Genomic DNA, 26,498 nt, shown 5'->3' on the forward strand with positions numbered 1-26,498 from the left:
GACACCTGTTCAGAAGGGGAAATTCCTACTTTTTGAATCCCAGACGGACTGTAGAAAATGCTACCCTGTGGGTACCTGAATTTCCATAAAGTCTTTGAGAAAGGCCCATGCAAAAGGCTTGTACTTGAACTTAAACCAACAGGAAACATGGGGAAACCTGGAAATGGTTACAAAATTATCTGGAGTACAGCAGAGAGTGGATATTTATTGGACCTGGAGGAAATGCTGAGTGGAGGTTCTTGAGGGTCAGTTTTGGACCAGTTATTCCTAACTTATATTAACAACTTGATGTCAATATAAACAGATCAAATTTGCGTATCATATCAAACTGAAAGGACAGTTGAATGTGAGGAGGGAATGCAACCAAGGCCTTGCAAAACAATACATAAGTGTGTGAAATACCCAAGTGTGAAATTTGATATGGACAAGTGTGAGGTACACACAGGAAAAACAAAACTGGGTGCCATATGTACTCCATGATTGATGATGAAACAGCTATGGGTAAAATCTAAAAGTGTTTGTAGACTGATATTCAACAGGTCCAGTCAACAAACTCTAACCAACACACTAGAGTACACATCAAAGGGAGTTGTGCTTAAACTATATCTCGTATTCTGGTCAAACCATACCTTGAGTATCATATCTAAATCTGCTTACCCAGGTGCAAAATAACATTGCAGAGAACTACAGATTGTTCGTTTTAATCACAGGATTGAATTATGGGGTAAGATTGGAGAAACAGACTTTCCAGTCACCGACGTATGTGACTGAGTGGGGCCTTGTCGAGGTGTAAATGATAAGGAAACAGTAAACCTGGAGCACTACTGCAAATTAAATTTGATAGAGGAAGAAGGATTCAAACTAGCAAAAACAAATTTAAAGTTACTGCTTGGAAATTTTTCATGGAGCGATCAACATGTGGAGTTCCCATATAGTGCAGCAGAATAGAAGTTGAAACCATTTAAGCAAAGTTGAATGCTATGTTGTGGATAGAGGGGGGAGAGTTGTGAAATTTTTCTGGATAGATTAGCTAAGGCAGACCAAATGCCGCCTTTATATCCACAATAGGATCTAATCCTATACTTTATACAGTTTAAGCTTCAACGTTCATTTGCTGAACAATTTGACAGATTGGCTGCATGAGAAATTAAATAATTTCTACATCATGAAGTAGCTGTTTTCAGGATAGAAATATATTTATAGATTAATTATAATAAATTCATACCAGATTGTTCAATAAATCATTAAAGTCCTTTTTTGAGAAACAAACTTCATTCTTTTGCCTTGTAAATCTATATTTATTCACTAGAGACCTTTACACCAAAAACAGTCTCAATACTACAACTGAGAATAATTGAACATTTTGTGCCATGTGCATACGTATGACTTTAAGTGCATTCTATGGAGAATAATAAACACAAGAAATTCTGGAAATATGTTACAAGTCAGTCAGCACATGTAAAGAGAAAGGACAAGCTAACATTTTGGATTCAGACCTTCCCTCAGAACTCAAGAGTTCTAAGGAATGGTCTTAATCTAAAAGATGAGTATTTCCAATGTTTTCTGTGTTTGTTTCAGATCTTAACTGAAAAGTTACAAATGGCTGGGACTGTGCTACTACACATTCAAGAATTTAGGTTTAAAAACAGAAATGACATCTAGCGAAATGTATTATGCAGGAACACAGTTTTTGTGGAGTCATTTTGTATATATGTATTATGTATATATACACACACAAAAATATATAAATATATACACACAAGCAAAATACTGCAGAACCTTGAAATCTGAAACAAAAATGGAAAATGCTGGAAATACTCAGGTCAGGTAGAATCTGTGGAGAGAGAAGCAGAATTAACATTTCAGCTTCTGATGAAAGGTCACAACCTGAAATGTTAATTCTGTTTCTCTCTTCACAGATCCTGCCTGTGCGCGCGCACACACACATGTATATAAATGTCATGCACCAATCCCTGTCTCCCCCTTTTCAGTTACAATGTTATCAAGTAGCATACGACTCTATGACCTTGAATGTCCATACAACAATCTAAATAGGGAAGGACAACAAATGGCATGTTCAAAAAGCAAAACAAAAATCAGTGATGTCTCATAATACTGAATATGTATAACATTCTTCATATATGTTCTTATTTACCCCACAACTTGTTACATACTGCAGTAGGTATTGGTCTAAATATAAATGTTAAGTATAATTTGCCTACAGTGGCACACACTTTGGTTTTCTAATAAAATAATATTTTATTAAATTGTTTCAATTATACTACAGTTCTAAATTAATCTTCCAGCGCATTGTCATAAATGAAGATCGTGTTCCCAGAGAGGACCAGTCAACTCCACACCCTCTTGGGTACCTTGTAGGATTGTTTCAAGAATGCTTTTATTGGTGTGAACACATTAATTTTGGATTGATTAGGTGAAGAATTTAAATTGTAGAAAAAAGTGTTTTGCATAGATGTAGCACACTGGAATGTTTTTTCATGATGCTGCAATGGATGGATGTTGCTGTGTTACCAGTTTGCCTCTATGTATTAAAATACATGTTGGATTAGCGGGTTTTGGTTTAGTAACATTTAAGTATAATATTTTTACTTCATCTTCATTTTGAACAATTTCAGGTTAAAATAGAATATATCTACTCCACAGGAAGAATTGTTGATTGTGTTGTCTGAAGCATCGTGTTTGCTATCATGATGATCAATTTTGCAATGAAATTGCATTTTTGTCAATTGCTGTGATGGCAGCTATTCAATATCTTCTAGCACCAAGATGAAGAGCGACGTCGCCAGTTGAGAGAGAGAGCTCGTCAGCTAATTGCAGAAGCTCGATCTGGCGTTAAGATGTCTGATTTTCCCAGCTACAATGAACTGACTACAGAAAAGTTGAGAGGAAGATCAAAGGCAGCTGGAGGTTAGTGAAAGTTAAGAGCAACTTCTTACTTGCGTATCAGTATTTTTATTGTAAATTAATTTACCCTTTAATGAAATGTCAGTGCAATAGTTACTAGTCAGCATGGAGGTACAACTAATAAAGGAATTAAAACATTGCCCCCCCCCCCCCCTCCTGCCCCCAATATTATTGGGGAGGTTGGGAAGAGCACAGGGAAAACTCAGCAAGGTCATAACCTGGAGGCCCTGCCAATCTTCATAATTAAATAATCTGCTGGAGACTTCAGGCCAACAGCTGATGGAATTGACAGCCTGACCAGCCAGCAGCAACTAGGATTTGTGTCAGGAGGCCACTGCCAAGGAACGGTGCCCCTGCAGTTAGTGGGGTATTTGGCCGCAATTGTGGATGGGAGGGGGGTTAGTGGTGTGGGTGAGTATCAGCAATTGGTGGGTGTCTGGCCATAATATGAGGGAGGGGAGTGGGTGAGTCTGGCCTTGATCAGGCTGAAGGGGGCTGGGTCTGTCCTCAATTGGGAAGGACCCCAGTGCAAGGGAGGGCTAAGGCTTTGTTGTGACACCTGGAGGAGCACTCTAGCCCCAAAAAGAAATCTGCAAAAGAACATTTTAAACTTACCTTCTGAGTCTCTTCTGGCCCAGGATCCAGTTCCTGGCAGGTTTTGCTTGACTAGGGTTGCTAACCATCCAGGAATGTGTCCAACAAGGATTGTCATGGTTGTCAGCCGTGGCTCAGTTGGTAGCACACTCGCCTCGGAATCACAAGGCTCTGGGTTCAAGCCCCATTCCAGGCCTTGAGCACAGAAATCAAGCTGGCACTCTAGTACAGTAATGAGAGTCGCATGTTGCTGTCTTTTGGATGAGACATTAAACTGAGGTCCCATCTACCTGCTCGGGTGGATGTAAAAGATCCAAAGGCATTACTTTGAAGTAGAGGAGGGGCATTTTTCCTGGTGACCTGGCCAATATTTATCCCTCAATCAACATCACAAGAACCAATTATCTGTTCATTATCAAATTGCTCTTTGTGGGAGCTTACTGTGTGCAAATTGGCTGCCACATTTCCTGCATTACAAAAGTGATTACACTTCAAAAGTACTTCATTGGCTGTAAAGTGCTTTGGGACATCCAGTGGTCGTGAAAGGCGCTATATAAATGCGAGTCCTTTTTTATTTTTTGCAATCACCCCTCCCCAGCTCAGGCCTCAGCTTGAAACTGTAGATTGGGCCTGTAGACTGTAAAGTGACCCTAGCTCATCCTGGACCTGTGAATTGCCATCTTAGCCAGGCCCAGGAGCCGACCACAAGAAGACCTCTGCTTTACCCACCCCCTTCTGCGATGTGGCAAAGATCAGGAGTGTGTGATGGGATTTGAGCCCATGTCCCCAAAGTATTAGCCTGGGCTCTGGATTGCTAGTTCAGTGACACTACCATGACACCATCGCCTCCCCAGATAGAGGAAGAAATTAACCCAGACGGGCTTAAACTGGGATTTTCCTAATTCAGTTATTTCAGGACATCCTGAGTGCATGATAAGGCTCTAAATAAACAAATCCAAGTTATTTTTCTTTGCTTCATCTTATCAGTATACTGTTTCAAGCAGTGCAGTACCTGAAGAGTTTCTATCTCAAAGTTGCTGCAATTGTATTACCCATTCACACACTGTTTAAACTATCCAAAATGTTCTTGTACCAACATGGGTCTCACATAGCTGGCGGCAATTAAGAGCTAAGCCTACTAGATTGTTGTTTGACCACTGGCCCTTTTTCCCAAGTGAGTCTTCCTGACTGCTACCAGATTTCTTTGGACCAGTAAATATGCTAGGCAATGGTAGCATTACATTCCTGGAAGTAATGCCATCAACATCTGATATCATCGCACATCAGCACCCAGTGATTCCCTGTCCTATGGCATCACTATGTACTGACTTCTGACACTCGTATTTCCTGCATCTGCTCTGGCCATATTGTCACAGCTAGTCTGCACTTATGCAAATTATCAGAAGCCACCTGCCAGTCAATTGAGAGAGAGATTGGCTGCACAATTGGTAAGTAAATGCAGGAAAGCAAAGCACTTAGACCCTTCCCCTGAGGCCTGGCCTGCAATATATAAGCACTTTAAGCATGCACAAAGCCTTACTCATTTACTTCCAACTGCTGATGACATTTTTAATAACAGAAAAGAGGTGAGGGAAGAATCTGCTTTTTGCTAACATTAACATTTTTAAAGCCATACAGTCGGCTGCCTCTGCACTTTATCGAACTTTAAAGCTAGATTTTGTACCACCTGCAGATGTTTCTGTTGATACCAACCTACTGATATACCCATGCTTTTCATTGGTGCCACACATGTAATGCCGTGCAAACACCAATTATGTATGTATTGTGGGTCTTTACAGATGTTTTAAAAGTAAATTTGAGTAATAAACTAACAATTTTTACTACAATACTGTCTCACATTTTTGCATGGACTTGCATGGAAATGTTCATTAATGACTAATGTTGTGTTCAATTATGCAATATAATATGATTGCTTTTGCTGATTTTCTTGTTCCTACAGATGATATTGTTGGGGTAGATACTAATGAGGAAGGTGCTGAAATCTCTATTTTGAGAGGTGGAGAGGAACATACTAACATTGAAACTGAACTTAATTCTTTCGGTAATTCTAATTATGTTGTGCTGTTTGACTTGCATAAAATACAATTGTTGGTGCTTGCATGAACTTTTCCTGTCTGTCTTTTCTGTTTTTGATGCATAGACAGGGACTGAAACTTGGAGCTCCAGCAAAACAAAGTTTTTATGCCAATACCTTGAAACAGATACTGTACCACAAAACATATATACATGATAGCTGTAATTCTAGTTGCCATAACCCTAGAATTGACATCTATTGCCAATACTAGTACATGCTCACTGCAAATAGAAAAAGCAGTAAATAATATTGCAGAATTTATTCAATACCCATGTGTTTTCACCAGAAAACTTTTTTCTACTTCATCATATTAGCTTAGAGATACGACATATTATTTCTTTAACTTTTCCCATTAACCTTCCTTTCCTGAAAGTGGGCTACAGTTCCATATGCCAACAGCTCTACTGTACATCATCCAAGTCACCATTCCTCATGTGGCATTGAGTGTTGGCAAGTGACTTGATCATGGGCCATTGTAGCCAAGACAATCCTTTCCACTAGACATTCATATGCAGATACATAAGCAGGAGTCACTGGGTGATGCTTAGCTTGGTTCCTGCACCAAACCCAGGGACAGTAAGGGAAATTTTAGCAGCCATTACCATTAACGTAGTCCAGCAGAAACGTGGAATCAAGCCTGATACTCTTGGCTGGGTATCTCACTGCATGAAATATTTATTTATTGGAGGGGTCAAGGTACAGTAAATTAAGCTACAGTTCCCATATAGTTGGCAAATCTTGCTACCTTTGTTTATAGCAGACTCTCACAAATACAAAACAAATTCATCCACATAAGACTCTTCTTCCCTCCCCCCCCCGCCCCCCCCCACCGTGCACCCCATGCTTATTTATATAGTTATATATACTTTCTTCCTCATTCTCTCCTCCATCTTTCTTTCACTCACATTTCATCTCATCAATTTTTTTTATGTTTACCACTTGTTAACAAGCTGTCTGGGATCTGTATCTTTCCCCCTCATTTGTCCTCTAACCTTTTATTGCTCCCCATCACTCAGGTCAGACTTTTACTTCATCACCCAGTCGCCACTACTGATCTGTTTCTGACTCCCCACAATCAAACTGACCAAAACCCACAGTTTTTCCTCTCCCTTTTCCCTTTAACAATTAATTCTTTTCAACTACTCAGTTGAAACTCTCATGCCTTCACTCTCTGCTGTTCACATACCAACACAATCGCATCCCATCTACGTTATGGGGTGGCTGCCTAATTTAAGTGGAAATCAGAGCCCTTAAGTGAACAGCATTACTTGGTAAATGCAGAAGCTCAGTGTTATCACCGTTTCTACCTTTCTGTACTATAGGTTTAAGATAATTGTTCCGGCTGAGAAAATTGGCAAAAAAATTGCATAAATAGGATCTGATTGTGTTATTATGGATGATTGAATAGTGTAATGCTACTTCACATATTACATATAATTGCCTATAAGAATCTTGCTGTTTGTTTTTCATGCACCATAGTTGTGTCATTGCTATAGTTATTTTTCAGCTTTTACTGAGTTTTCAAATAATTATTAAACAACTTTTACCTATTTTCACTAAATATTGACGTGTGAACTTTTAAAGTTTTTGGAAATTTTGCAGTCACATTTTTGGGGATGAAATATGGAAAGTATATGGGGAATGTAGCCATTCTGAGACCTTGCATTCGTGAATTAATGGCTGGATTCTCCTCTCTGCCACAAACATACAAACATGGGAATTAGGAGCAGAAGTAGGCCATTCAGCCCGTCTAAACTGCTCCGCCATTCAATAAGATCATGGCTAATCTGTTTGTGTCTTGAATTCCAAACTTCCATCTACTCCTGATAACCTTTGATTCCCTTGCCTAACAAGAATCTATCTACCTCCGCCTTAAAATTATTCAATGACCCCGCCTCCACCACCTTCTGAGGCAGAGGATTCCAAAGTTGCACAACCCTCAGAGAAAAAAATTTCTCCTCATCTCTAATTTTAAAACAGTGCCCCCTAGTTCTGGACTCCCCCACAAGAACAAAGAACAGTACAGCACAGGAACAGGCCATTCGGCCCTCCAAGCCTGCGCCGATCTTGATGCCTGTCTAAACTAAAACCTTCTGCACTTCCGGGGACTGTATCCCTCTATTCCCATCCTATTCAAGTATTTGTCAAGATGCCTCTTAAACATCGCTATCCTTTCCACATCCACCTTGTGAAGACCATTCAGGATCTTATATACTTCAGTCAAGTCTCCCCTCACTCTTCTAAACTCCAGTGAAAACAAGTCCAGTCTGTCCAACCTTTCCTCATAAGACAACCTACTCATTCCAGGTATCAATCTAGTGAACCTCCTCTGAACTGCCTCCAATGCATTCACATCCTTCCTTAAATAAGGAGACCAAAACTGCACACAGTATTCGAGATGTGGTCTCACCAATGCCCTGTATAAATGAAGCATCACATCCTTCCTTCTATTTTCAATTTCTCTCATAATAAAGGATAGCATTCCATTAGCCTTCTTTATTACTTGCTGTATCTGTATACTAACTTTTGTGATTCATGCACGAGAACACCCAGATCCCTCTGCACCTCAGAGTTCTGCAGTCATTCTCCATTTAAGTAATACTCTGCTTTTTTATTCATGCTAAAGTGAAGAACTTCATAATTTCCCACATTATACTCCATCTGCCAGATTTTTGCCCACTCACTCAACCTATTTATATCGGTCTGCAACTTCCTTATGTCCTCTTCACAACATACTTTCCTACCTATCTTTGTGTCATCAGCAAATTTGGCTACCATGCCATCGATCCCCTCATCTAAGTCATTGATATAAATTGTAAAAAGTTGAGGCCCCAGCACAGACCCCTGTGGGACTCCACTCGCATATCCTGCCAATCAGAAAAGGACCATTTATGCATACTCTGTTTTCTGCCAGCCAGTCAATCTTCTATTCATGCTGATATGTTACCCACTACACCATGAGCTGCTACTTTGCGCAATAACCTTTTCTGTGGCACCTTGTCAAATGCCTTCCAGAAATCCAAGTACAGTACGTCAGTACAGTACAGCATATGTTACTCCTTCAAAGCACTCCAATAAATTGGTTAAACACAATCTCCATTTCACAAAACCATGCTGATGACCATTCCTGATTACCTTGAGTTTTTCTAAGTGCCCAGCTATAGCCTCCTTAATGATCGATTATAACACCTTGATAGAGGTCAGGCTGACTGGCCGATAGTGAACTGTTTTCTGCCTCTCCTCCCCCGCTTCTTGAATAGAGGGGTTATATTTGCTATTTTCCAGTCTGATGGAACCTTTCCAGAATCTAGCGAATTTTGAAAAATTAACACCAACGCATCTACTACCTCATTAGCCACCTCTTTTAAGACCCTAGGATGAAGCCCATCAGGACCCGGGAACTTGTCAGTCCGCAGCTCCATCAGTTTGGTCAGTACTGCTTCCCTGGTGATTGTAATTTCACCAAGTCCCTCCCTTCCACCTCTGATTTACAGCTATTACTGGAATGTTATAGTGAAGACAGAAGCAAAATACTTGTTAATTTCATCCGCCATTTCCTTATTATCTATTAACTCCCCATTCTCACTCTCTAGGGAACCAATACTCACTTTACTTACTTGTTTCCTTTTTAAATACCTGTAGAAACTCTTGCTATCCGTTTTTACGTTTCTAGCTAGCTTCCTCTCACACTCTAATTTCTTTCTCTTGATTAACCTTTTCGTCATTCTCTGCTGTTCTTTATATTCTGACCAAACATCTGACCTGCCACTCATCTTTGCACAATTATATGCCTTTTCCTTAAGTTTGATGCTTTCTTTAACTTCTTTAGTTAACCACGGATAGTGGGTCCACGCCTTAGAATTTTCCTTTATAGTAGGAATTAACTTATCCTGAGTATTCTGAAATATCCCCTTGAATGTCTGCCACTGCTTCTCTATTGATCTATCTCCTAGCCTAGTAGGCCAGTTCACTTCAGCTAGCTCAGCTTTCATGCCTGCAGAGCTGCCCTTATTTAAGGGTAGGCTGATGGAGAAAGTGAAGTCACATGGGATCCAGGGTGTACTAGCTAGATGGATAAAGAACTGGCTGGGCAACAGGAGACAGAGAGTAGCAGTGGAAGGGAGTTTCTCAAAATGGAGACGTGTGACCAGTGGTGTTCCACAGGGATCCGTGCTGGGACCACTGTTGTTTGTGATATACATCAATGATTTGGAGGAAAGTATAGGTGGTCTGATTAGCAAGTTTGCAGACGACACTAAGATTGGTGGAGTAGCAGATAGTGAAGGGGACTGTCAGAGAATACAGCAGAATATAGATAGATTGGAGAGTTGGGCAGAGAAATGGCAGATGGAGTTCAATCAGGGTAAATGCGAGGTGATGCATTTTGGAAGATCCAATTCAAGAGTGAACTATACAGTAAATGGAAAAGTCCTGGGGAAAATTGATGTACAGAGAGATTTGGGTGTTCAGGTCCATTGTTCCCTGAAGGTGGCAACGCAGGTCAATAGAGTGGTCAAGAAGGCATACGGCATGCTTTCCTTCATCGGACGGGGTATTGAGTACAAGAGTTGGCAGGTCATGTTACAGTTGTATAAGACTTTGGTTCGGCCACATTTGGAATACTGCGTGCAGTTCTGGTCGCCACATTACCAAAAGGATGTGGATGCTTTGGAGAGGGTGCAGAGGAGGTTCACCAGGATGTTGCCTGGTATGGAGGGCGCTAGCTATGAAGAGAGGTTGAGTAGATTAGGATTATTTTCATTAGAAAGGCGGAGGTTGAGGGGGGACCTGATTGAGGTGTACAAAATCATGAGAGGTATAGACAGGGTGGATAGCAAGAAGCTTTCTCCCAGAGTGGGGGATTCAAATACTAGGGGTCACGAGTTCAAAGTGAGAGGGGAAAAGTTTAGGGGGGATATGCGTGGAAAGTTCTTTACGCAGAGGGTGGTGGGTGCCTGGAACGCGTTGCCAGCGGAGGTGGTAGATACGAACACGATAGCGTCTTTTAAGATGTATCTAGACAGATACATGAATGGGCAGGAAGTAAAGAGATACAGACCCTTAGAAAATAGGCGACATGTTTAGGTAGAGGATTTGGATCGGCGCAGGCTTGGAGGGCCGAAGGGCCTGTTCCTGTGCTGTAATTTTCTTTGTTCTTTGTTCTTAGGCTCACTTCTCTCTTTCAAACTGGATTTAAAATTCAATCATATTGTGGTCGCTGCTACCAAGAGGTGCCTTTACTCTGAGGTCATTTATTAATCCTGTCACATTACACAATACCTAGTATAATATAACCTGCTCTCTGGTTGGTTCCAGAACGTGCTACTCTAAGAAATTATCTTGAAAGCATTCTGTGAACTCCTCTCCCAGGCTACTATTGCCAATCTGATTTTTCCAGTTTATATGTAGATTAAAATCACCTATGATTACTGCCATCCATTTATCACAAGCACCCAAGATTTCTTCTTGTATACTTCATCCTACATTATGGTTACTGTTAGGGAGCCTGTAGACCACTCACACTAGTGACTTCTTTCCCCTACTATTCCTCATCTCCACCCAAACCGATTCTAATCTGATCTCCTAAACCAAGGTCATCTCTAACCATTGTACCAATGTCATGCTTGGTTAAGAGTGTTACCCCTCCACCTTTACCTAGCTTCCTATTCTTGAATGTCATATACCCCTCAATATTCAGAACCCAATCCTTGTCATCCTGCAGCCATGTCTCCGTAATGGCTATCAGATTATATTTATTCACTTCAATGTGTGCTATCAGTTCGTCTACTTTGTTATGAATGCTACGTGCATTCAGATTCAGGGCCTCTAGTTTTGTCTTTTTGTTACCTTTGTAACATCTAGTCTTAACTGTTGGTGTGTTCTTGGGTTTTTTCTCTCTGTCCCTTCCTGCCATTCTCTGACCTTCATTTCCCATATTACTATCCTGTTCTCCTGCCTTGACTCTACCCCTTGGTTTGCTACATCTACCCAGGCTTGATCCCTCACCGCTCCCACCTTGTTTAGTTTAAAGTCCTCTCTACTTCCCTAGTTATATGGTTTGTTAGAACACTGGTCCCAGTACGGTTCAGCTGCAGACCATCCCAATGGTACAGCCTCCACTTTCCCCAGTACTGGTGCCAGTGCCCCACAAACCGAAACCCACTTCTCCCACACCAGTCTTTGAGCCACATATTCATTTCACTAATCTTATGTGCCCTCTGCCAATTGGCACTTGGCTCAGGTAATAATCCAGAGATTATTACCCTTGAGGTTCTGCTCTTCAATTTTGTGCCTAGCTCCTCATACTGTCTAAGCAGAACCTCTTTCCTAGTCCTACCTATGTTGTTGGTACCTACATGGACCACGACAACTGGATCCTCCCCCTCCCACTCCAAGTTCCTGTCCAGCCCTGAGCAGATGTCCCGAACCCTGACACTGGGTAGGCAACACAGCCTTCTGGACTCACTCTCGGCTGCACAGAACAGTGTCAATCCCCTTCACTATACTATCCCCTACTACCACTACATTCCTTTTTTCTCCCCCCCCCCCCCCTCCCGAATGGCTTCCTGTACCACAGTGCCATGGCTAGTCTGCTCTTCCACCTTGCAGACCTCGCTTTCATCCACACAGGTTGAGATCACCTCAAACCTGTTTGATAATTGCAAAGTCTGAGGTTCCTCCACTACTGTCTGTTCGGTCCCTTTACCTGCCTCACTCATGGTCACATCCTCCTGTCCCTCACTGCTGACTTAAAAAGATGACCCTGTTCGAAGAGTAGTCTGGAGCAAAATGTCCAGGTATTTCTCCCCTTCCCTTACGTTGCACAGTGTTTGCAGTTCAGCTTCCAAATCATCAATCATGATTCAGAATTCCTCTAGTTGCTTCCACTTTCTGCAGCCGTGTTTGTCCTGAATCGCCTTGACATCCAAAAGCTCCCACATACCACAGCTGCAACATAACACCTGTCCTACCATTGTTACCTATGCTATTAGTTAATTCACTTTGATTACTTAATCACTTTCTTAATTAACTCACTGTTTCCCAATCTACTAAGCTTAACTAGAATTAGCAGATAAAAACCTTACAATTTCTAAAATTACCTAAGTTTTGAAAGATAAATGATAAAACACTCACCAACCAATAACCTACCTTAGAGTCAAAGGAAGACAACTCAGCAGCTACTAGAGACTAAAAAAGATCGGAAAAGGAGCCTCTCTTCCCCCTCTGCACAAAAATCCCACATGCACCAAATTCCAGCTTCACTCTGCAATGTCTCACTCAGGTAAATGTCTCTTCTCACTGCGTCCTCTCACTGCATTCAGCTAAGAGCTAGTCTGCTTTATATAGAGATTCTGATGACTCACTAGCTCAGCTTCTGTTACAATAATTTGCACCTATGGAACCTAGCTACTTTCAACTGATTGACAGATAACTGCCACTGCTGGCTGCTTCTTGATTAACAAGCCTTTACCTAACCAGGTGATTTTAAAGCCTAACTCTTAATCTAAAAGTTAAGCTTGACAAAAACATACCAGAACTTACCACATGCACCAAATTCCAGCTTCATTCTGGCAGTGTCTCACTCAGGCAAATGTCTCCTCTCACTGTGTCCCCTCGCTGCCTCACAAACTCATTGGTGGAAGAAAAATTCAAGCCAATACCTTTTATGTTTTGCTTTATGTGAAGGTGAAAATGATTAGCTTCTAAGGAGAATTATTCAATCTTTGGCCTCCTTATCTCGAGAGACAATGGAGAATTATTAGCCTGTTGATATGTGACTTAATAGTTTCCATTTTTGTTCCTTTAAATCAGTGGATTTTTGCCTCTGTTGCCAGCATGAATTTTTAAGTCACAGCTAATTTTTTTTAATGTTTTTTTAAAATGTTAATGAATTTAATGTTCCCAATTTGCTTCTCACCTGTTAATTTAGGAATTCAGAACAGCAAGTCAGTTGACATGAAGCTTAAGAAACTCATAGAGGCCCAACCACAGGTGGCAAATTCACTATCTACTGCTGTCCAGAAAGTCTCAGCTGACAATGCAGAGCAAGAAGAACACAAGGTTGGTTAAGGCAACTACATTTTGATGTGTCTGTGGGACTCATTTAATTGAAATCTGAAAAATGAACACACCTCTGACATTATTAGATAACTCAAAATAACTGGACTGGCATTGCTGTTACACATTGTCAATTCTCAATGTTCAGCAAAACTTTGCCATCTAAGTTTGTATTTATCATAATAAGGAAGTCATGAAGGGGACTGAGTGGAAATTAAGTTAGGTACTGGCCTTTCACTGCTGAAATTTATGTTCACATCTAGCCCAGATCGATGGATTGACAGTTGTCATTGTCCGCCGTCTGTCCTGACTGTAAGGATCCTTTGTGAAATGATAGGCAAACTGTTAAGTTCCTTATGGGCACACAATACAAAACTATCCCAATCTCCTTTGAATTATCCATCTTACATTACATTGTCCTAATGCACACCAAATTACTCTAACCTGTACTAAGTGGCATTCTGGAAGAGACTATGGAATAACTGGTGTGGGAAATGGGAAAATATCTCATTAATGCAGTCAGCATTGCTCTGAGATTGCAGTCGAGGCAGATTGGTTACTTCCTGTACTCTGCTGACACAATCAACATAAACTGTGAATGCTCAACACTGATACTGGGATCTTCAATGGAGGATGCTCCATTAATGTCCTTCACCATATGAGGATAAAATTTCATCTTAGAAAATTTCACTTAAAGTGGGGGGAGAGGGTATGACCTTGGACAGAAGGGGTAGGAATGTTCGTGTACTGTGAGAGGGAAGAGCAAAAGGGCTGAATTTCCCCTGTGTACACACTGGGAAGGGCAATATTCCTACTGTGTTGTATACGGAAAAAAAGACGAGCAGAATTTTGTTTTGGTTTTGAGATTCACAGTATCTTTGCCTGGAATTTGGATCATGCCCAAAACATGAAGAGGCTGGCAGCAGTACCACATCAAAATTGGTCTATTGACCTCATAATCATAGACATCAGTAAAATCGATGATCCGGTCATTATCACATTGCTGTTTGTGGGACCTTGCTATGCACAAATTGGCTGCCGTGTTTAGTACATTACAAAAGTGCCCACTTTTTTTAAAAAATGTAATTGGCTGTGAAGCATTTTGGGATGTCTGAGGTTGTGAAAGGCACTATATAAATGCAACTCTGTCCCTCCTCCTCCTCTCTCTCTCTCTCTCCCCCGCTCCTCTGTCTCTCTCTCTGCACCCCTCTCTCTCTCTCTCTCTCTCCCCCCACCCCCCCAGGTCTCTTTCCCCCCCCTCCCTCCACTCATGTCTCTTTCCATCCCTCCGCTCAGGTCTCTTTCTCCCCCCACACCCTTACACCCCAGATCTTCACCCCCCCCCCCCCACCCCTCGTCTCTCCCTCTGCCTCCCGTCGCTCTTTTCCCCCACCCCCCCGATCTCTCTCTCTCCCCCCCTCTCCCCCACCCCTGTCTCGCCCCCCCCTCCCCCCCACTCCTGTCTCTCTCCCCCCCCCCCCACCCCTGTCTCTCTCCCCCCCCACCACCACCACCCCCATCTCTCTCCCCTTGGTCTGTCTGTTTTCCCCCCCCATATCTCTCTCCCCCCAACACTGTCTCTTTCCTCCACCCCATCTCTTCCCCCACCCCCCCTCCACCCCCGTCTCAGCGAGGGAAAGGATGCCTGCGAGCTCTCGTCCCGTGCCCCCCCTCACCCCGTAGCCCCCCCTCCCCCATCTCACCCCCCCCCCGTCTCCCCCTCCCCGCCCCCACGCCCTCTCTCCCCCTCCCCGCCCCCACGCCCTCTCTCCCCCTCCCCGCCCCCACGCCCTCTCTCCCCCTCCCCGCCCCCACGCCCTCTCTCCCCCTCCCCGCCCCCACGCCCTCTCTCCCCCATGCCCTCTCTCCTCCTCGCACACCCACCCCTTCTCACTCTACTGCGCACCCTCCCTCTCCCCCGCCCCCAACTCCCTCTCCCCCGCCCCCAACTCCCTCTTGCTGCCGCTTCCTCACCCACGCGCATCCTCTCCCCCTCCCCCACCCCTCTCTCTCGCACGCTCTTTCACTTGCTCTCTGTCTCGCTTGATTTTGCACTCTCTCTCTTTCTCTAATGCTGTGAGGTGCAGCCGATTAATTGGCTTGGACATCGGCCGATGGCCCAGGGTGAGCCCAGATTTCAGTCGGTGGGAGGGAATCGAGAGAAAGGTCAACATTGCCCCAGCACTTACCCAGATCTTCATCAGAGTGCTTGTCCGAGCTCCACATCAAGTTAAGATTAAAAGTAACCTTGAAATTTACCTTTTGGGTGTCAGTCTCAGGAATTATTGGTTTAGCTGCTGCTGCAAGCCTGAATAAACTGACTGCAGCTTGCAATCGGATTTCACAAAGGGCCTGAAACTGGTGTAAGGCCTCAATTTACATAAGCAGTTGCCTAACGCCAGTTTCAGACAGGAGTCCTAGATCTCATTGAATGGCAGGACAGGTTCAAGGGGTGAAATGGCCGCCTCTTCTTCCAACCTTGCTGTGGTAGCCATAGAGTAATCCAACCAGTCTAGCATGCATGATATATCCAGCGTAGAATGAGCACACGCACATCATGTGCTATATGGGGCCCTGCAGAACTAATTCTGTGCCTTTAAAATAGGCGCCGTGCAATTGAGTTTCTAGTCCACTTAGTGAAAAGAACAGATTTAGTATTTGAGTTGTATGAGTGGCAGAGTCCTTACTTTCCAACCAGCGGACTGCAGGTACAATCCCTGGAGCTGGTAATACTCTAATCCACCTGTCACGGTTGTGATGAGTTTTCTCAGCTGTTCTGCTGCTTGGAGTTCCTCATAAAAGTGAATCATTCTACCCAGAGGGAATTAAAAATTAGCATTGTCTGTTTGCCCTACTAGAATTCTCGGTGGTCAGTCATATAGGAGTGAGATTGGCTTCAGCTGTGAACTAAATGGAGCAATCCATTATCTTGGCATCCCAACTGAAGAGGTTTGTAAGATACAGGCAAGCTTGGATGGGGAGAAAAATAAGACGACTGGAAAATTGATATTTTGAGGACTGCATTGATCTTTTATAACCAAAATCATAGCAGAAATATCCTTCTGTAGTCTTCTCCTGTTGCCATACTAGATCCAGTTCCTTTTGGCTGAGCCTGCAACTTCTCTCTGTACATTCCTTGTATTCTCCATCACTGGCTGTCCTGGAGCAGCAACCCCAACTGTCTGCTCCAGTAATCAACTTTCCCAGCTGATGTCCTGCAGGTTGACCCCTCTCATTTCCTCTCCCTACCACTTGCTTCTGCTACTGCCAGCCCCTAACTGTACTGGCAGATTGCCAGTCACTGCCTACTCTATATTGCCCACTAGAACATTTGCTTCTATCTGACCTTGTCCATTACTGTCATTGTCATGCTGACAGAAACGTGACTTATAAATCATGATTCTTTCTCCTCATTGAAGCCTCCCCAACCTGCTATACTTTCCATCACTTATCCCACTCATATCAGTGTGGGAATGGTGTATTTCTTATCACCCTTCCCCTCCCCCTACTCCTTCTGGCAGCACCTCATCCTTCAAGCAGCTCACTCAAAATCCTGGTCATCCCAAACCGCAGCACATCATCTCCATAACTCTCCCATATCCACGAATCCACTATCCTGAACAGTGTCCTGGCCAATATTTATCCCACAACCAACCAGAACAGATTAATTGGTCACTGTCTCATTGTTGTTTGTGGGACCTTGCTGTGCAGCAATTGGCTTCTCTGTTTCCCTACATTACAACAGAGATTATACTTCAATAGTACAGCATTTTAGGATGCCCTGAAAGTTGCTACATGAAGTTCATTTGTATTGCTCCAGGATTATCCTGGATGGTAAGGATAACCCTGTTCTCCTCTGCCCCATGAAGAACACTTTCCTCAAACCACTTTCACCTCAATTATCAAGTGTGAAGGGTTCATGGATCTAATTCTCTGCAGTTGAGAGCATCCATCCAGCTGCTTCTGCTGCTATCTTTCCATCCTCTTTCCCCCTGCCCCAGTTATCCTCCATCACTCTGCTCTTTCATTCCCATTTACCCCCCCAACTGTATCCAAACTTCCCTCTTCCATGATGTCTACTTCCTGCTTCCTTGATCCCTTCCCCTCTGAAAATTCAAACATCCCCCGCCCCCCTTTTAAAAGCACCATCATTACAACCCCACCTCCAAAAACAATCATACAAGAGCATCTGAAATAAAAACAGAAAATGCTGGAAACACTCAGTAAGTCCGGCAGCATCTGTGGAGAGAAAAACAGAGTTAAAGTTACAGGTCGGTGACCTTTCATCGGCTTTCATCACCCCAAAAATAGACCCTTGAACATCAATCCTCTCCAATCACCATCACAACCATGTCCATAACCTTAATTTCATCTGTAAGATCCTCAAACAACAGCGCCTCCCAACAACTTTCTCACTGGTCAGAAAATTTGCTGTTTGAATCCCGTGAGTCCATCACGCTCTGCTGATGGTACTGAGACTGCCATGGTCAGAGTCACAGATGACATCTGTAGTGACTGCAAGTGAGGTGTATTATTGCTCTTGTGCCATAGAGGAGATTGAAGAGGACATCCTATTCCATCTCCACTCTTGTTCAGCTCCATGAGCCTGTCCTTGAGTGGTTTCATTCCTGCTTGTCTGGGCATAGACAGCGATGGTTTTTCTTGCCAACCCCACCTGCAGAGTCACCTTTAGAGCCTCCCAAGAATCTATCCATAGGCCTCTCCTTATCTTTGTTCACAATGTGACATTATAGAAACATAGAAAAATAGGAGCAGGAGTAGGCCATTCAGCCCTTTGGGCCTGCTCCGCCATTCAGAAAAGATCATGGCTGATCTTCTAATTCAGTCCCCTGTTCCCACTTTCTCCCCATATCCCTTGATCCCTTTGGCATTAAGAAATATATCTATCTCCTTCTTGAATATATTTGATGACTTGGCCTCCACTGCCTTCTGCGGTAGAGAATTCCACAGGTTCACCACCCTCTGAGTGAAGAAATTTCTCCTCATCTCGGTTCTAAATGGCATACCCCGTATCCTGAGACTGTGACCCCAGGTTCTGGACTCCCCAGCCATTGGGACCATCCTCCCTGCATCTAGCCTGTCTAGTCCTGTTAGAATTTTATAGGTTTCTATGAGATCCCCTCTCATTCTTCTAAACTCTTGTGAATATAGGCCTAGTCAACCCAATCTCTCTTCATACATCAATCCTGCCTTCCCAGGAATCAGTCTAGTAAATCTTCTTTGCGCTCCCTCCATGGCAAGAACATTCTTCCTCAGATAATGAGACCAAAACTGCACACAATACTCCAGATGTGATCTCACCAAGGCCCTGTATAACTGCAGTAAGACATCCTTGCTCCTGTACTCAAATCCTCTTTCAGTGAAGGCCAACATATCATTCGCCTTCCTAATTGCTTGCTGCACCTGAATGCTTGCTTTCAGCAAGTGGTGTACAAGGACACCCAGGTCTCGCTGCACCTCCCCCTTTCACAATCTATCACCATTCAGATAATCTGCCTTTCTGTTTTTACAACAAAAGTTGATAACCTCACATCTATCCACGTTATACTGCATCTGCCATGCATTTGCCCACTCACCCAACTTGTCCAAATCACATTGGAGCCTCTTTGCATTCTCCTCACAGCTCACTTTCCCCACCACCTCCCCCCCCACCCCCAGCTTTGTGTCATCTGCAAACTTGGAAATGTTACATTTAGTTCCCTCGCCCAAGTCATTAATATATATTGTGAATAGCTGAGGACCAAGCACTGATCCCTGCGGTACCCCACTAGTCACTGCCTGCCACCCAGAAAAAGGCCCGTTTATTCCTACTCTCTGTTTCATGTGTGTCAACCAATTCTCAATCCATGCCAGTATATTACCCCCAATCCCATGTGCGTTAATTTTGCACACTAACCTCTTATGTGGGACCTTATCAAAAGCCTTCTGAAAATCCAAATACACCACATCCACTGGTTCTCCCTTATCTATTCTACTAGTTACATCCTCAAAAAACTCCAGTAGATTTGTTGAGCATGATTTCCCTTTCATAAACCCATGCTGACTTTGTCCAATCCCGTTTATGCTTTCCAGGTGTTCTGCTATCACATCCTTTATAATAGACTAGCATTTTCCCCACTACTGATGCGAGCCTGTTTTTTCTCACCCTCCTTTTTTAAATAGTGGGGTTACATTTGCCACCCTCCAATCTGTAGGAACTGCTCCAGAGTCTATAGAATTTTGGAAGATGACCACCAATGCATCCACTATTTCCAGGGCCACTTCCTTAAGTACTCTGGGATGCATACGATCAGGCCCTGGGGATTTATCAGCCTTTAACCCCATTAATTTCCCTAGCACTATTTTTTATACGAATACTGATTTCCTTCAGTTCCTCCCCCTCATTACTCCCTTGGTTCCCTAACATTTGTGGGAGGTTATTTGTGTCCTCCTATGTGTTTAATTGTTCTGCCATTTCTTTGTTCCCCATTATAATTTCCCCCGTTTCTGACTGTAAGGGACCTACGTTTGTCTTCACTAATCTTTTTCTCTTCGCACATTTATAGAAGCGTTTACAGTCAGTTTTTATGTTCCCCACAAGTTTACTCTCATACTCTATTTTCCCCCACTTAATCAACCTCTTTGTCCTCCTTTGCTGAATTCTAAATTGCTCCCAATCCTCAGACTTGCTGCTTTTTCTGGCAATTTTATATGCTTCCTCTTTGGATCTAATACTATCCCTAATTTCTTTTGTAAGCCACGGTTGAGCCACCTTTCCGGTTTTATTTTTGCGCCAGACAGGAATAAACGATTGTAATTCATGCACACGTTCTTTAAATATTATCCATTGCCTATCCACCGTCAACCCTTTTAGTAAAGTTCCCCAATCTACCATAGCCAACTCACGCCTCGTAGCTTTGTAGTTTCCTTTATTTAGATTCAGGAACCTAGTTTCAGATTCAACTACTTCACTCTCCATCTTAATGAAGAATTCTATCATGTCTGCTGCTTCATCTTGTATGTATTCCAGATATGGTAACACCCAACTTAACCTCTTCACCACTTCCTTTGACCCATCACGTCAGGGATGAACCGCAGATTCCTCCAACTGTGAGGAGGATAGTGATAGACTTCAAGAGGACATAGGCTGTTGCAATGGGCGGACAAGTGGCAGATGAAATTCAATGCAGAGCAGTGTGGAAGAACAAGGAGAAGCAATATGAAAGCAGGGTCAAATTCTAAAGGGGGTGCAGGAGCAGAGGGACCTGGGGGTAACTGTGCACAAAATCATTGAAGGTGGCAGAGCAGATTGAGAAAGTGGTTAGTAAAGCATACGGGATCCTGGGCTTTATAAGCAAGGAAGTTATGGTAAACATTTATAAAATACTGAAACAAAAACAAAAAGTGCTGGAAATACTCAGCAGGTTTAGCAGCATCTGTGGAGAGAGAAGCAAAGTTAACGTTTCAGGTCTGTGACCTTTCATCAGAACTGGCAAAGGTTAGAAAAGAATTAGGTTTTAAGCAAGTGAAGGGGACGGGAGTGGGGGAGAGAACAAAGGGGAAGGTGTTTGATAGGGCAGGAGAGATTAAATAACAAAGCTGTCCTGGGAGAAAGGCAAAGCGTGTGTTAATGCTTGTGGTGAAAGACAAAGCATTAGTCGAGAGAGTGTTAATAGTGAATAATGAGCAGCTCTGACTACATGAAAAGCAGGCACATGGTTAAAAAATAAAATATTAAAAAAGGCCAGTCATGCGCTGAAGTTATTGAACTCAATGCTCAGTCCACAAGGCTGTAGAGTGTCTAATCGACAGATCAGATGCTGCTCCTCGAGCCTGCTTTGATTTTCACTGGAACACTGGGGCAGGTCAAAGACAGAAATGTGGGCATGAGAGCAGGAGGTTAGGATTAGGGTTGGGAACATGGCTTGTTCCAGTCCTACTCAGCTCCCCTCCCCCAACTCTTTTACCAGTACATTGATGACTGTGTCTGTGCCGTTTCCTGCTCCCACACCGAACTGGAAAACTTTATCAACTTTACCTCCAATTTCCAACCTTCTCTCGCCCTTATATGGTCCATCTCCGACACTTACCTTCCCTTCCTCGACTTCTCTGTCTCCGTCTCTGGGGATAGCCTCTACTAATATTCATTATAAGTCCACCGATTCCCACAGCTACCTCGACTACACTTCACACCCTGCCTCCTGTAAGGACTCCATTCCATTCTCCCAGTTTCTCCGTCTCCGACGCATCTTCCATAACAACGCCTCTGAAATGTCTTCCTTTTTCCTCAACTGAGGATTCCCCCCCCCCCCCCACTGTGGTTGACAGGACCTTCAACCGTGTCCAGCCCATTTCCCACACCTGCCCTCATCCCTTCCCCTCCATCCCAGAACTGCGACAGGGTTCCCCTTGTCCTCACTTTCCACCCCACCAGCCTCCACATCCAGAGGTTCATCGTCTGCCATTTCCGCCACCTCCAGTGTGATGCCACCACCAAACGCATCTTCCCCTCCCCTCCCCTGTCAGCATTCCAAAGGGATCGTTCCCTCCGCGATCGGTCCACTCCTCCATTACCCCAACACCTCGTCCCCTTCCCACGGCACCTTCCCATGCAATCGCAGGAGGTGTAATAACTGCCCTTTTACCTCCTCTCTCCTCACTATCCAGGGCCCCAAACACTCCTTTCAGGTGAAGAAGCAATTTACTTGTACTTTTAATTTAGTTTACTGTATTCGCTGCTCACAAATGCTGTCTCCTCTATATTGGGTGACCAAATGCAGATTTGGTGACCGCATTGCGGAACACCTCCACTCAGTCCGAAAGCTTGACCCTGAACTTCCGGTTGTTTGCCATTTCAACACTCCCCCCTGCTCTCATGCCAACATTTCTATCTTTGGCCTGCTCCAATGTTCCAGTGAACATCAACGCAGGCTCGAGGAGCAGCACCTGATCTGTCGATTAGGCACTCTACAGCCTTGTGGACTGAACACTGAGTTCAATAACTTCAGAGCATGACTGGCCTTTTTTAATATTTTATTTTTTAACCATGTGCCTGCTTTTCATGTAGTCAGAGTTGCTCATTATTCCACTATTAACACTCTCTCTGGACTAATGCTTTGTCCTTCACCACAAGCATTAACACACTCTTTGCCTTTTCCCAGGACAGCTTTGTTATTTAATCTCTCCTGCCCTATCAAACACCTTCCCCTTTGTTCTCTCCCCCACTCCCGTCCCCTTCACTTGCTTAAAACCTAATTCTTTTCTAACCTTTGCCAGTTCTGATGAAAGGTCACTGACCTGAAACGTTAACTTTGCTTCTCTCTCCACAGATGCTGACAGACCTGCTGAGTATTTCCAGCACTTTTTGTTTTTGTTTCAGATTTCCAGCATCTGCAGTATTTTGCTTTTACTTTATAAAATACTGGTTCGGCCTCAACTGGAGTGTTGCGTCCAATTCTGGACACCACGCTTTAGGAAGGGTGTGAAGGTATTGGAGAGGACGCAGAAAAGATTCATGAGATTAGTTCCAGGGATAAGGAACTTCAGTTACATGGATAGATTGGAGAGGCTGGGCTGTTCTTAGAGAATGTTAAGAGGAGATTTGATAGAGATATTCAAAATCATGCGTGGTCTGGACAGAGGAGATAGGGAGAAACCATTCCCAGTGGTGGAAGGGTCGAGAATCAGAGTTCACCAGTATAAGGTGAATGACAAGAATCAACGGTGACATGAAGAAAAATTTCTTTATGCAGCGTATGGTTAGGATCTGGAATGCACTGCCTGAGTGTATGGTGGAGGCAGATTAAATCATGGCTTTCAATAGGGACTTGGACAATTATCTGAATAGAAAAAAAATTTACAGAGCTGCAGGAAATGACAGGGGAGCGGAACTAGCTAATGTGCTCTTGCAGAGAGTTGGAGAGAACAAGATGGGCCGTTTGTGCTATAACCATTTTACGATTCTATGCATGTGGGGAACCCAAAGCCATTGTTTGTGTCCTGCACCAGAAACTCCACTCCCTTACCACTGACTCTATCCTTGACCAGCCACTCACCTGAAGTTGCATCACACTATGCAAAACCATGACATCGTGTCCAACCCTGAGCTGAGCTTCAGGTTTCAGATCCTATCCATTGCCAGGCTGCTTTCTTCCCCTCTGCCCAATTACCTGCTTCTATCCCTACCTCAGCCCCTCCATCACTGAAACCATTCTTTTGTCACCTCTGGGCATGATTTCTTTCATGCCCTCCTCGCTGTCCATCCCCTCCATTCTCCATCAACTCTAACTAGTTGAAATGCAGCCACCCATATCCTGCCCTGTACTAAGTCCTGTTTGCCTATTGCCTTAATGCTTGCTGAACTATATTGACTCCCTATCGCACAAAACTTTCAATTTAAAGTGCTCGTCCTCATTTTCAAATCTTTGGTCTTGCCCACCCTATATCTACATAAGAACATACGAATTAGGAGCAGGAGTAGGCCACTCGGCCCTTCGAGCCTGCTCTGCCATTCAATAAGTTCATGGCTGAACTGATTACTCCACATTTCCACCTACCCCCGATAACCTTCCACCCCCTTGCTTATCTACCTCTGCCTTAAAAATATTCAAAGACTCTGCTTCCACCGCCTTTTGAGGAAGTGAATTCCAAAGATTCACGACCCTCTGAGAGAAAACATTTCTCCTCATCTCTGTCTTAAATGGTTGACCCCTTATTTTTAAACAGTGACCCCTATCCTTTCCACATCCACCCTGTCAAGACCCCTCAGGATCTTATATGTTTCAATCAAGTCGCCTCTTACTCTTCTAAATTCCAACAGATACAAGCCTAGCCTGTCCAATCTTTCCTCATAAGACAGCCCGCCCATTCCAGGTATTAGTCTAGTAAACCTTCTCTGTACTGTCTCCAACGCGTTTACATCCTTCCTTAAATAAGGAGACCAATACTGTACACAGTACTCCAGATGCGGTCTCACCAATGCCTTGTATAGCCGAAGTATAACCTCCCTATTTTTTTATTCAATTCCCCTCGCGATAAATGATAACATTCTATTAGCTTTCCTAATTACGTGCTGTACCTGCATACTAACCTTTTGAGATTCATGCACTAGGACACCCAGATCCCTCTGCATCTCAGAGCTCTGCAATCTCTCACCATTTAGATAATATGCTTTTTTATTCTTCCTACCAAAGTGGAAAATTTCACACTTTCCCACATTATACTTCATTTGCCAGATCTTTGCCCACTCACTTAACCTGTCTATATCCCTTTGTAACCCCCTTATGTCCTCTTCACAAATTACTTTCCTACCTATTTTTGTGTCATCAGCAAATTTAGCAACCATACCTTCAGTCCCTTCATCTAAGTCATTTATATAAATTGTAAAAAGTTGAAGCCCCAGCACAGATCCCTGTGGCACACCACTCGTTACATCTTGCCAAACAGAAAATGACCCATTTATGCCTACTCTGTTTCCTGTTAGCTAGCCAATCTTCTATCTATGCAAATATGTTGCCCCCTACACCATGAGCTTTTATTTTCTGCAATAACCTTTAATGTGGCACCTTATCAAATGCCTTCTGGAAATCTATGTACAATACATCCACCGGTTCCCCTTTATCCACAGCACATGTAACTCCCTCAAAGAACTGCAATAAATTGGTTAACCATGATTTCCCTTTCACAAAACTATGTTGACTCTGCCTAATTGCCTTGAATTTTTCTAAGTGCCTGCTATAACGTCTTTAATAATAGCTTCTAACATTTTCCCTGAGACAGATGTTAAGCTTACTGGCCTGTAGTTTCCTGCTTTCTGCCTCCCTCCCTTTTTGAATAAAGGAGTTACATTCTCTATTTTCCAATCTAACGGAACCTTCCCCAAATCTGGGGAATTTTGGAAAATTAAAACTAATGCATCAACTATCTCACTAACCACTGCAGCCTCTCAAACCCTTTATCCCCACACCCTCCCCATCCTCCGATTCTGGTCTTGTTTGTGCTCCCCTTAACCTCATCATTTTTCGCAGAAACTTTCAGCCACTTCTCCATCCATTCTGGAACACCCTCTCTATATCTTTCCGTCTCTGGTTTGACCTTAAAAACTCTACTCAAAATCCATCTTTTCGTTCACCCCATCTGATCTCTCCCTCCATGGTTCAATGTTTGGTCCTCTCCACTGCCCTTGCAGAGTATCATTGGACAGTTCCTGCAATAAAGGTGCTATATATCACACTATATATAAATGGAAGTGGTTGTTATTGAATTAGCTAATATTCTGTACAATTCTCCAGCTTTACTGTTTATAATCAGAATTGAAGTTAATTTGCAATTCTGTGATGAACTAGGCATGATATAGAAGCAAGTGATACTTGGTTCACAAGTTTTAAACATACATAAAATTCAAGTGGACGCCTTTGTCTTGACTCTTTATCCAAAAAAATTGAATTGGTGTAAATTTAGTAACAAATTGCTAATCTAGCAAAAGCATGCTGATTCACCACTACCACTAACACCACTACCTCTGTTCTCCCTCTATTTGTATCCTCTGAAACCAAGGGTTTGAACTCAATAACACAGTTTGTTGGCTGCATTATAACAGCTAGAATTGACACAACGTGGATGAAATCTCATTGCCAGTGCAAATCTGACTCATCCCAGAAGCACAGCAGAAAATAGATTGATGCACCTGGAGAAAGTGACTACAGCTTCAGCATTTGTCTGAAAGCACTATTATGCATCCTAATGCAATCTTGGAAGCAAATGAAATACAATACACCAGCTGCAAATAAAATAGCATTGTCATTGCACTAGCCTGGAGTCAGTATTG

At 43.2% G+C, this 26,498-nt stretch overlaps 1 protein-coding gene across 5 annotated transcripts in view; it reads left to right on the top strand.

Annotated features, from left to right (window-relative positions):
* The window catches only part of ehbp1 (EH domain binding protein 1), a 438,779-nt gene that overhangs the window by 334,544 nt on the left and 77,737 nt on the right, over nt 1–26,498 (top strand). For 4 of the 5 annotated variants that reach the window (XM_068044229.1, XM_068044225.1, XM_068044226.1 and 1 more), the window contains 3 exons: nt 2,781–2,928; nt 5,480–5,581; nt 13,545–13,675. In XM_068044229.1, coding sequence (XP_067900330.1) covers nt 2,781–2,928; nt 5,480–5,581; nt 13,545–13,675 — 381 coding nt within the window. The remainder of the gene's footprint in view (nt 1–2,780; nt 2,929–5,479; nt 5,582–13,544; nt 13,676–26,498) is intronic. The other variant, XM_068044227.1, reaches the window with a different exon arrangement.

Source organism: Heterodontus francisci, chromosome 13, assembly GCF_036365525.1.
Source record: "Heterodontus francisci isolate sHetFra1 chromosome 13, sHetFra1.hap1, whole genome shotgun sequence".
Lineage (NCBI taxonomy): Eukaryota > Metazoa > Chordata > Chondrichthyes > Heterodontiformes > Heterodontidae > Heterodontus > Heterodontus francisci.